The 10,776-nt window shown below is 56.3% G+C and overlaps 1 protein-coding gene and 1 long non-coding RNA gene across 5 annotated transcripts; one reads left to right on the top strand and one right to left on the bottom strand.

The window, feature by feature from the left end:
- Window positions 1-188: 188 nt before the first annotated feature.
- Window positions 189-10,741, bottom strand: FBXO24 (F-box protein 24). 4 transcript variants are annotated; one of them, XM_032328202.1, is made up of 10 exons: window positions 10,304-10,741; window positions 8,009-8,107; window positions 7,727-7,910; window positions 6,540-6,778; window positions 6,069-6,303; window positions 5,371-5,529; window positions 4,981-5,102; window positions 4,582-4,713; window positions 1,997-2,167; window positions 189-1,676 (listed from the first exon to the last, which is right to left on the bottom strand). In XM_032328202.1, exons 1-10 carry the CDS (start codon window positions 10,340-10,342, stop codon window positions 1,314-1,316), a joined length of 1,743 nt encoding a protein of 580 aa, XP_032184093.1. In that variant the 5' UTR covers window positions 10,343-10,741; the 3' UTR covers window positions 189-1,313. The 4 variants fall into 4 exon arrangements, with proteins under 4 accessions (XP_032184093.1, XP_032184090.1, XP_032184091.1 ...); XM_032328199.1 differs by lacking the exon at window positions 10,304-10,741 and adding an exon at window positions 8,378-8,635; XM_032328200.1 differs by lacking the exon at window positions 10,304-10,741 and adding an exon at window positions 8,378-8,635 and having other exon boundaries at window positions 4,981-5,033.
- Window positions 6,174-8,976, top strand: LOC116581160. The gene is made up of 4 exons (XR_004281932.1): window positions 6,174-6,261; window positions 6,996-7,183; window positions 7,610-7,681; window positions 7,753-8,976. It is a non-coding gene; the product is annotated as an uncharacterized LOC116581160 (long non-coding RNA).
- Window positions 10,742-10,776: the final 35 nt, after the last annotated feature.

The following is a 10,776-nucleotide window of genomic DNA, read 5'->3' as shown; positions in this document are numbered from 1 at the left end:
TCGAGTCAGTGGCGGCAGCTGAGTTGAGCAGCGGCAGCGGCAGCAGCAGGGATAATCAGGGCCAGATGAGGCAGCCTGGGTGTGTGGGCGTGGGGACTGGCCAGCGGGGCGGGCGGTGGGGAAGGCGGGACAGGGAGAGTTTAGTCGGGACAGTGGTGAGTCCAGGGGCCTCTCTACGTCCAGGACACATAAATATTGACCCAAGTAGGGGGTCGAGCAGTGAAGGGCAGAAGAAGCATCAAGCCTCAGCCACAGTGCAGGCACCGGGTCCCGTCCTCCGGAAGCCCACTCTGCCAGGTGTGCGAGCATCCTGCGAACACAGCCTCGGGTCCCTCGTCATGATCCTCCCCATGCCCGCCTCCCCGGCACCCACAGGTCGTCCTTCCTTGACCCCCCCCCCCCCGACATCCAGTCACTCACCCCCTTCCTGACCACCCCCTGGCTCCAGCTTATTTTCCACTACGGAATTTCTACTGTCTTCTCCCCATCCCCGGGCCAGACTACCGGAAGGAGAAAATTCTGCTCGCCTATTTTCTCTCCCCAGTATTTGGAGGTGGGGGAGTGGCTTAGGGAGGCATGGTGTGCGGGCGGATGAAGGGCCTGTCCTGTGTCTGAGTAGAACAAAGTAGAACGTAAGGGACAGGGACAGCACATGAGACTGAACCCGGGAGGTAAATCGGAGAAGGGGAAGAGAGGACTGACTTCCTGGGGACCAAGGGCAATGGGTAGGACGCTCTGCGAGGTCAGAAGCAAGTGGCCTGCTCAGGATGGGAGCAAGTCTGAGGGACAGAGGACCCCACTAAAAGAACCAGAGAACCGAGTAGCATATGTTGCCTGCATCGCTCCAGAAGGTGGGGGTTGGACTTCCAAGTCCAGAAGCCAGGGCGGGGGGGGGGGGGGGGCGGGGGGAGGGGAAAGCGAGCTGAGAGATGTAGGTGGTCAGGTCTGCAGCACCTGAATGCCTGAGCCACTTCTGCTCTGCCTGCCCCGGCCATGCTCCTGTCCTCCGTCGCCCACCGCGCCAGGCATCGGGCCCCCGTCCCCTGCCCCATTTTCCTCCAAACCGGGCCTCACTTCAGCCTTTTATTCTATTTGTCCATCAAATCTCTTGTCCATGATAGTCAGATTGGGGGCCCCTCCTGGGCAGCCCCCCAAACATTTTTACAAAACAGCTCCCTGTCCACCCTGGCATGTCGAGCAATCCCCCCCCACCGTGTGCACATACAGTGTTTACCGCTACCGCCCTGTGTCTCCTTAGCTCCTGGCCTAGGGCTGCTCTCTCCCTCTGGGGGTGAGATGAGGAGGGGGAGGGGTCAGCTCTCAGGGTTTGAGGGACCTGGGCCGACCCCTGCAGCAGCCCTCTGCAGCATGTCCAAGGCCTCCCAAAAGAAATCCTTCTGTGCCGCCATCAAGGGCATCCAGCCCACGATCTCCTTCATTTTTTCCATGCGATCCTGCAACGTGGGGCAACTGTGGATCTGGCTAAGGTACTCCTCACACGCCCGGGCTGTCCCCCCAGGGTCCTGGGATGCTCCGGGCCCCAGGCTGGGCTCGGGGGTCCCCACCACCCTGCTGGCTGGTAGGTCCCGGTAGGTGGGGTGGTGCTCGATGTCATGGCTGGACAGCATGTAGAGGCACTCTCTGGTCGAGCAGAGGGAACAGGCACACAAAGGAACCTTGGAGGAGAGAAGGGGCGTGGCTCAGTGGGGCCATCACTGAGGGGCTCCCAGGAAGTTCCAGCTGTTGTGTTCCTCCCTCTCCGGCCAGCCCCGAGCCAGCAAGTGAGCTAGGGCTGGCCGAGCCCCAAGGTTGTGTGAGGTCAGAGAGGGCCAGCAGGGTCTGCTGAGGGAGGGAGCCCGGGGCTGTGGTGTGGGGCCGGGAAGGGAGGCAGGTGGTGCTGGGGCATGCCCCCACCCCCGGGGGGGTTTCCTGTGTGCAGTCTAGCTCTATGGCCCCTGCCCTCCCTGGTTGCCTGCTGGTCTGACAATGCTCTGACCTTGACGTGGAGCTTCACGAAGGAGGCACTCCCCTTAGGCCAGCCAGGGAGGCGGCCTCCAGCCCCACAGCCGCAGCCCAGAAGCTCCTTGCTGAAGTCCGAGCTCTGGCTCAGCACCAGGGAGTGGTTGAGGCCACACCACAGGGCAATGGGGCGTTGTAGATAATGCACCTGAGGACACAGGGCCAGGATCCCTAAGGTGGGAACGCCAAGGATTTGGGGGCCCAGACAGGACAGGAAGGCTCAGGGAAGAATCTAGAGAAACTAGGAGGGCAAAGGGAAGGGACTCAGCGTCCCCCAGCTCCCACCACCCCACTCCCAGCCAGGAGACAGACCAACAGCAATCTCTCCCTCCTTGGATCTCCTGAAGCCCCAGTCGGACTGCATGGGGTCTAGAACTTTCTTCGGTTCCTCATCTTTGCTCCCCAGAAAACAGGCTACTTGCCTGGGCCCAGGGTCTGCTATCCGCTCCCTGGCTGTCACCCCAGGCCTGTGCCAGCCCAGCCTTTCATCCTGCTTTCCAGCCCCAGGAGGAGGGCTATCCTTCCTCTTCCCAAAGTTGAAAGACTTCCTCCCGCCCTCCAGGCCAGCCCCCAGGAAGGACTTTCCTTCCACTTATTCCTCTCTCCTGTCTCCAGCGAGTTCAATTGGTCCTATGCCTGTCTTTCAAATTGGCTGCCCTATTTTGAAAAAAACAACATGGCCACCGGATTCCTGCTGCTTCCAACCTCCGTCTTTTCAGGCAGCAGAACTGGTTACGTGACCAGTCTGAGGTCGACCCCTTCCTGCTCTCACCATGGCCAGGCTTTCCTGCACCTTCTTGTGATCTGGCTTCTCTCCTTACTAAGCTACTGACGTGTTCTCTCCAAGCGCCCTTGACCTCCCGGCGGCCAAATCCAAGAGCCTCTCGCACACTTTCTCCTGAGATTATGAGGGCTTTAATTTTGAAGACACAGGCAAGTAATTTATGGTCATGATAGAGAAGTTATAAAATATTGGTGAGCAAAGAGTAAATTAAAAATCACTGGCCAGGGGCGCCTGGGTGACTCAGTGGGTTAAGCCTCTGCCTTTGGCTCAGGTCGTGATCTCAGGGTCCTGGGATCGAGCCCCGCATCAGGCTCTCTCCTCAGCGGGGAGCCTGCTTTCCCCCCTTCTCTCTGCCTGCCTCTCTGCCTACTTGTGATTTCTCTCTCTCTGTCAAATAAATAAAATAGAATAAAATAAAATTTAATTTAAAAATCTTAAAAAAAAATCACTGGCCAGGGGCAGCTAGGTGGCTCAGTCCGTTAAGTGCCTGGCTCTTAATATGGGCTCAGGTCCTGATCTAAGGGTTGTGAGTCGGAGTACCTCACTGGGTTCCACGCTTGGTGTGGAGCCTACTAAAAAAAAAAAAAAAAAAAAATCACTGGGAATCCTACCACCTACTACAAACATCTTGCTGGATATTCTTCACTGCTGTGTGTGTGTGTGTGTGTGTGTGTGTGTGTGTACAAATTGTATTTTTTTAAAACAAAAATGGCATTGTATTATGTAAAATAATTTTTTTTTTCACTGAAAACTATGGCCTGACCATCTTTCCGTGTCAGTGGGTATTTTCCTGCATTATCTGTCCGTCTGAGTCACTCCCTCCTGTTTGAAACTCTCTGAGCCCACGGCTTCTGGGATTTGGCATCCAAGAATGTGCCCATCGGGCGTCAGCGACAGCCTTTTCATTCCCTCTGCCTAGGACATTGGCCCCTGCCCGGGATTTGCCCCTCTATCCCTACTCCTGTCCAGGTCAGCCTTGTTTCAGCATGGACCCTAATGCCAGCGAGACATTTCCACTTTAGAAAAAGTCCAAATTCACACTCTTTCTCTTTCCTCAAGCCAGTATCCCTTCCCAAGTTTGTAGGCATGCTGTCTTTCTTCAAGGGGTCTCACCCCAGAACCTCTCTTGTCCTCGGGGCCTTCTCCTCATATCTCAGCAGTTTCTAGGGCCTGTTCATTTCCTTTCAAAAACATCTCCGGGATCCTTTCTTTTAGGTTCTCACTGCCCCCAGGCTCTTGTCTCAAATGTTGCTGGGGCTCAACAGTCTCCCAGTGGGCTTTTCATCCCGTGGCCTCCTGTTCTCAGTCATGGGGGGGAGGGGGTGGTTACCTTCTGCTCCCGAACCTGCAGTGACTCCTTCCCAAATCTGTGCCACCTGTGCCGCCTCCTATCTACTGATGTTTGAAACACCCTGTCTGCTTTAAGTGTGTGCTTTAAGTGTCTGCTTTAAGTTCTCGTCCCTACTATACAGAATGCCTCTCCCTGTGCCCGCCCAAATCCGATCTGACCTACCAGGCCCCTGATGACAGCTCACCTCTTCTGGTTAGACCAGCCCACCGCCCGGTCTCCCTGCTTCGCTAAATTCCTATTGGCACCTCACAGTGCCAACCCTGGAAAAGACATGCGCCAGTAGTACCACGGGCATTACCTACGGGTGGCTTAACTTCCCCAGGGAGTAAGGAGTAGATTCTAAAGACGGCGGAGAAGTGGAGAGATTCAGGGCTTAGGGAACTGGAGGAAGGGGGTCAGGGTGACAGTAACGGAGAAACGGTCTCACCTGTGTGGGTTCCCCTCTGTCCATTTTGTCCCCTGTCCCCAGCTGCCCATATCTGTTATTTCCCTGCATGAAGATTCGGCCAAATTCATCCACCAGGCCAAGGTGATTGTAGCCAAGAGCACAAAATAGGATCTAGGAAGTAAAGCAGAAAGAGGAGGGGACTATTCAGTTCTCTCCAGGGGAACCGTGAGCTCTAGAGTCTCCCAGCTGCTAACCTGGCAATTCTAGCTGCCTTCTTTTGGCCTTGCCCGCTGCCTCGCCCCTCTCTCTGGGTCCCCTGTCCCTTCCTGAGGAATCATTTGATCCCTGCTCACATTTCAGACCTCTGGCACCCTTCAAACCCTAACACAACCCCCCTCTGCCCGCCCCCTGGTCTGCCCCACCTCTCCAGGCTCCTACCTTGGCAGGCAGTGAGAGAGCAAGCGGCATCTGCTGGTCCAGGGGGTCAAAGGCTTGAAGGGTCCCAAAGAGATCACGATACACCCCTGGGGTATGCACCTCAAAATACACTCCCCCCTGGTCTGGGGGGTCAGGAGCCCTCAGCTTAGCAGCTTTGGGCACCTATTTCCTAGAGATAAGGCCCTACCTGGGAGAAAAGTTATAAGATCTGGGGTGACACCCCCACTAGCAATGTACCAGTTATGATATCTGGGAACCTAAACTCATCTTTTCACTAGGATGCCCGAAAGGGTCCACCACAGAGCTGGAGTAAGTATCAGGGGGTGCTGTCCGTATCTGGAAGGTCTGTTTTAAGACCAGGGTCTGCAGAAGGAGGAAGGTGGTTCTTACCCGTGATGTAGAGAGTACTGCTCTGGTTGGAAGCCATGCAGGCCACACGAAGGTGAGGCAGGCAACGGGACACCTTCCTCAGGGCCAGCTGGATGGTGTAGGAGCGTGGCTGGTCCAGCTGGGTTTCGTTCACTACCAAAGAGTAGATCTTTCCTTCCTCTGGGAGATGGGGGAGAGGGAGACAATTATGGGGGGGGACCCCCCCCAATATCCACATTAAGTTCCCAGGAGACTCTCTAAGGCATACGGATGAAACATTTACTGTCCTAGAATGGGGCCGGAAGAAAAAAGGTAGAAATGGAATAATGGAAGAGTGACCCTGAGTCCAGACTCTAGCCCTTTACCACCCAAAATAAATCAGGCAAGTCCTTGAGCGTGAAAGATGAGTGGAGAGAACACCTAGCAGTGAGAGTTGGCAGAATCCAACTGGAGTGTTAGGAAGAATGATGCTGAGAACTTGGGGCCCTGCCTGGCTAGAATAGTGGTTTCCAACTCCCCCCCCCCACCACCACAGCACCCTTTATTCAAATGAAACTCATAGCATCTTAGACTAGGAGGCAGACAAAAAGCAAAGCTCTTGGATTTGAGAGCAGGATGAGGTGGCCTGCAGAACCCATGTGAGAGGCCTCCTGCGCCCCTGCCGCAGGATCCGAAGAATCTGTAGAGAGCAGTTTGCAAACCACTGCTCTGGGCCACACCTGTGAGAAGCAGAAGAGCCCGCTGCGTCTCCTGACCAACGAGCACAATCTGTTTGAAGCTCATGGAGTGGTGGAAAGTCATCTTGAAGACACGCTGCCCACTGGACTGCAGATAGACCTCGACACAGTCACAGGCCCGGCTGCCCGTCGTGCCCACCATGCCTGGCTGCTCCCGAGTGGCCAATACATAGAGGTATTTGCGGTAAACCGTGTCACATCTTGGGTCCGAGGCAAACTGTAGGAAGAGATGAAGATGTCTGGGGTCTAGGCCTTGGGAGTGGAATGAGGCTGGGCCCACGGGAGCCTCTCACCACCCAATGGGGTGAGAGATGAGGTACTTGGAGTTCAGGGCTGGGAAACAAAGACTTGTTTCTCAGTTCCTGGGACAGGAGGGCGGCTGTCCCGAGGAGAAGACCTCAGGGCTGGTGTGGTCCCCGGGTCCCCGCAGGAGGGGTGGGCTCTGCTTCTCACATCCTTGGCTCCGCGACACAACACAACATAGCGGCAGGCTCGCTTCCACTGGATCTGGCCAAGGGTAGAGGAGACCAGGGCATTTTTGAGGAAGAAGAGGGTCCCCGCGTAGTCAAGAATGAAGACATGGTCCTTGGTGGGCAAGAAGCGGCGGTAGCCGTGGGCTAGCAGGGGGGCTACGCTCTTGCTGAGACAGCGGCGGCGGCCCCCGAATGCCTGGAAGTACAGGCCCTTCGTGTCTGGAGAAAGGGAGGAGATGGGAGGCTCAGGGGGTCAGCGTGGCACAAGGGAGAGGAATCAGAGCTTGGGCGGACTCGATTTCTCGGGCAGCGTGGTAGTTAGCAGCTCCCAGACCTAAGACTGGGGAACAGACCCCTTCCAAAGGACACTGGAAAGCTCAGAGCATATCTTTAATAATCCCCTATGCCTGAACCTGAGTTCTCTGCCCCCCCTCAGCCCAGGGCACTACACATGCTTTGGAGCGCTTCAGGCCAACCTTGCATCAGAGACATCGAAGGGAAAATAACACATAGAAAAGCAGCAGGAGGAGGAGTGAAAAAGAATGATCGAGAAAGGCCAGTAACCCCGCTCAGCCCAGGCTCCGGATCTGCTATCGGGATCAGATCAGGATCTCCATCTCCAGTGTGTGAAATCAAGTATTTGGGTAGGGGCTCCCTGGGAATGGTTTAGAGCATGTTTCTCAGCCTGGAGTGACTCTGTCCCTCAGGGAACACTGGTTGTCACTTCTAGGGGGAGGTTTGCTCCTGGGATCTAGTGGGGGGAGGCCAGGGATGCTGATGAACATGCTGAAATGCACAGGACAGGCCCCCACTCCAAATAACTATTTGGCCCCCAAATGTCAACAGTGACAAGGCTGAGGAACCCTGGTTTAGAGGAGGGAAGACTCCACATTTGGGGAGTAGTGGTGGTGTCCGGGGTAAGATTTGGAAGAGAGTTTGACTATGGAGAGAGGTTTGTTAGGGATGCTAGTAATGGGGGTCCCTCAGAAGGTGGGGCTAGAAGCTTGTAGCGCTGACAGCATATGTTTTGAATCTAATGGGTTCTTCCAGAGAAAGGGGCCCCGGAAGTTTGGCCAGGAATGCGGAGGCAACTCTGTGGAACAGGAGGGACCCCAGAATAAGGTAGGACAGCGGCAAAGACAGTGGGGGTTTCTGGGGGAGGTGTACAGTTAAGAATGGCAGCTCTCTTCCAGGGCCGGACCCCAGAACCCTGCTCTCGTAGGCGAGGACTGAGCCTGCGACAGATGCGTCTCCACACGCCCTCGGCGTCGCAAACTTCGTGGAAGTAGTGGCAGGTCTGGCCCAGAGCGACTACATCTCTGACTGGGAGGAATGAGATGATATGCTCCACCTGGGGGGGCAGGAGGGAGGAAGCAGGGTTCAGTGGGGTCCCTCCGTGGCCTGGCCCCCTGCCCTTTATTCTTTAATACCTCCCTATGGAGGACTCACCAGCTCTGGGGGGAACAGCTGGACAGAAATAGGGTTCCCTCTCCCCTTCTTCTCTTCACCCCCAGGCTCTGGGCCACATGAAGGGCAGCTCCGCTTCACCTGCCCGAGAATGGGGAGCACAGGGGTTCCATGAGAGTCAGGCCTCTTTTGCTGCCTTCTCTCAGCCTGTCTTTCATTAGCTACTTTCTTGGGGGCTCACCGCCCTGTCTTCCGGCTCTGCGTTCTCAAATCCTCCCGTCTTTCTCTCTAGGTCCATGGGTCACCCTTCCCTGTCTGCCGTGTTCCTTGGTCCACCGGCTCCAAAGAACCCCTCCCCCGACCTCTGGCTACCATCTTCTCCGTCCTTCCCTTGGCTCGCTCCCCCCTCACCCGGAGCCCCTCCTCCCGTCCGCACAGCCTGGTGACTTTTTGCAGCTTTCGCCTCCGGCTTCTCCTCACCATCCTGACTGCCCCCTCCCTGCTCTTGCCCTCATCTCTCCGTGCCCCTAGGCCCCCCGTAGTCAGCTCCTTGGCCCCCGTCCCTGCTGCCTTTCCCACACCATGTCCCCCGCCTGGGCTTGGGGGACCTCTGGGGCCCCTCTGCCTCCTAGGCCCCTCCCCCATGGAGTCTGGGAAGACAAACCTCTCTGTGACCTCACTGCCCAGCCACTGTGACCTATTTTCCCCAACCTGGCCTGGGATTTTGCTCCTGGACAGCTCCTGGGTTCTAGCTCAGCGTTAGCCGCCCCCCCCCCCCGCCCCAGGGGCTCATGGGTTATGCATTTTACAGGAGAGAGAAAGTGGGAACTACTGGTAGATGAGGCCTTTCCTTTTGGGGAGTAATTCTGAGGTCCCTCCACTTGAGGCCCTTTTTTTGCATTAACTCAGCTCCGTAGAGAAACACTGGTGAGTTCTTCCTACCTCAGCAGGCCAGGGCCTCCAGTGATTTGTAGCCCAAGAGTATAAACTCAAAAAAAAAAAAAAAAAAACAACAAAAAAGCATCAACTCAGTTTGACAGCTGAGGGGGACCGGTGACCCTGCTAGACTCTCTTAGAGTCTGAAGATGAAGGTGGGGATAATTCAGCACAAACTCTTGAGTCTTGTAAAAACACACCCAAAGCATGTTTGGGACAGTAACATCAAGGCATGTATGAAGGACAACCTATCAAGGTGGAAGAAAGGGCTAGAGTTACTCTGAAACAGGGGTTATCTCCCACAGTCTAAGCTTTTAATGTAGTCTTACAGGGGAGAAGGGTGCCATGTATGAGAAACAACAGAAGTTGGGGGGGGGGGGTGTCTGTCCAGGTAGGACCAAAGGATCTACACCAATAAATTCAAGGAGTAACCGGATCTTCCAGGAACTTGAAGCAAGCCAGTCCTGGAAAACCAGCCCTCCGCTGCCTAGCATTACAGACTTTATTGCGCGAGCTAACCGTCAGCCACCCAAACTCCCTTATTCATGGGGACTAGTAAACAACTAAGTTTTGAAGGCACCGGGGATGGAATTTTAACCATTCAATAAATGTTTAGGAATGTCAACATTTGAGATGTGATTTATAAGAAACTCTCAGTGGTTTGCGGTCAGGCGACTCTGACTGTATCCTAAGAGAACGCTAAGATCTCTCCGCAGACAGAAGGATCGTCGGCTTCCTCCGGTGGCCGGGTCCCCTTTTATGCCTCCACTGCAGCTCAGGAGGCAAAGAAGAGGGTGCGGATAGAAAAAGCCCACCGAAGGAGCTGCTGGGAAACCGGTGGGAAATCGGGCTTCTAGAGCAAGCGGTAACTTGCGGTTCGCTCTTGCCAACCCATCGACCTCCCTCCGCCTCAGTTTCCTCATTTGTAAAACGGAGGCCTTCTTCTAGAGGGCACGGTCCCTTCTGGACTAAGACCCCCGCCCCACCCCGTCCGCCCTGGGGTTGTCATCACAATTCCCGCCCAGGCGTGATCTTCGGGGCCGGGCGGCCGCTCTGGAGGCTCTCCGGTCTCCCGCAACCCTTCCTCCAGGATTGAGCTGGGCATCTCCGGTCTCTGGTAAGCCCTCCGTCCGCCGGGGCTCCGGACACCGCCGCAGGGCCTCAGCCTCCACGGCCAGAGTGGCCTCCACGGTCCCTTCGGATGCAAAGACCACCTGCGCACTGGCCTCAGGCATCGGCTGGCTCCAGCCCCCCACCCCCGGGCTTCCCTCGCGCGCTCAAAGCGGACTCGCTCCCTAACAGTTCCAGCTCGCACGCGCCACTCCAGCCCCTGCACTGTTCCCAGCCGTGGCGGCGCGCAGAGCTCACATTCTTTACCTCAGTCTCAAAGTTCTAGCTCACCCGCCTCCTCCTAGGCGAAGGGACCGCCTTCTCGCCCATACTATTGGTAGGTACAGCCGTCCCTCAGAGAAGAGGCCGGGCCAGCTTCCCTCCGGAGGCTCTAACTGGCCTTTGTGACAGTCAGTCGCTTTTATCTGCCTTGCGATTGGTCTCCGTTGGAAGAAAACCTGGAGCCCCGGTTTGCGGTCGCTCGGCCTCTATCCCTTCTAGTAGAGCGCCGGCGTCTCCGTCTCCTGGTTAGACCTGATTGGCTCCATCTCCAGACCTCAGCATTGCGATTGGATGCGGCTGCAGGGGGCGGGCCGGCCTGGAGCGTCGGCCGTTGGCGAGCGCTCCATTCTAGCCCCCTCCCTTCTGTCGCCTCACTCCGGAGCAGGAGTCTCCACCCCCACGGCGGGTTCTGATTAGCCACTTCCGACGCGTCTCGGGGCCGCTATTGGTTCGCCGGGTCCCTGAGCCCGTTTCCGCCCTCT

The sequence above is a fragment of the Mustela erminea genome, chromosome 20, assembly GCF_009829155.1.
Source record: "Mustela erminea isolate mMusErm1 chromosome 20, mMusErm1.Pri, whole genome shotgun sequence".
Taxonomy (NCBI): Eukaryota; Metazoa; Chordata; class Mammalia; order Carnivora; family Mustelidae; genus Mustela; species Mustela erminea.
The sequence above is the reverse complement of the archived record's forward strand: the minus strand, read 5'-3'. Positions and strand labels throughout refer to the sequence as shown.

Excerpts from the sequence above, each read along its gene's own strand:
- FBXO24 (XM_032328199.1), bottom strand. The coding sequence starts at position 8,611 with ATGGGGGAGGGGCCTAGGAGGCAGAGGGGCCCCAGAGGTCCCCCAAGC. Across the intron at positions 5,530-6,068 it reads GGCTCTTCTGCTTCTCACAG|AGGAAGGAAAGATCTACTCT; the intron begins GTGTGGCCCAGA and ends CCCATCTCCCAG. Across the intron at positions 2,168-4,581 it reads ACAGAGGGGAACCCACACAG|GTGCATTATCTACAACGCCC; the intron begins GTGAGACCGTTT and ends CTGTGTCCTCAG.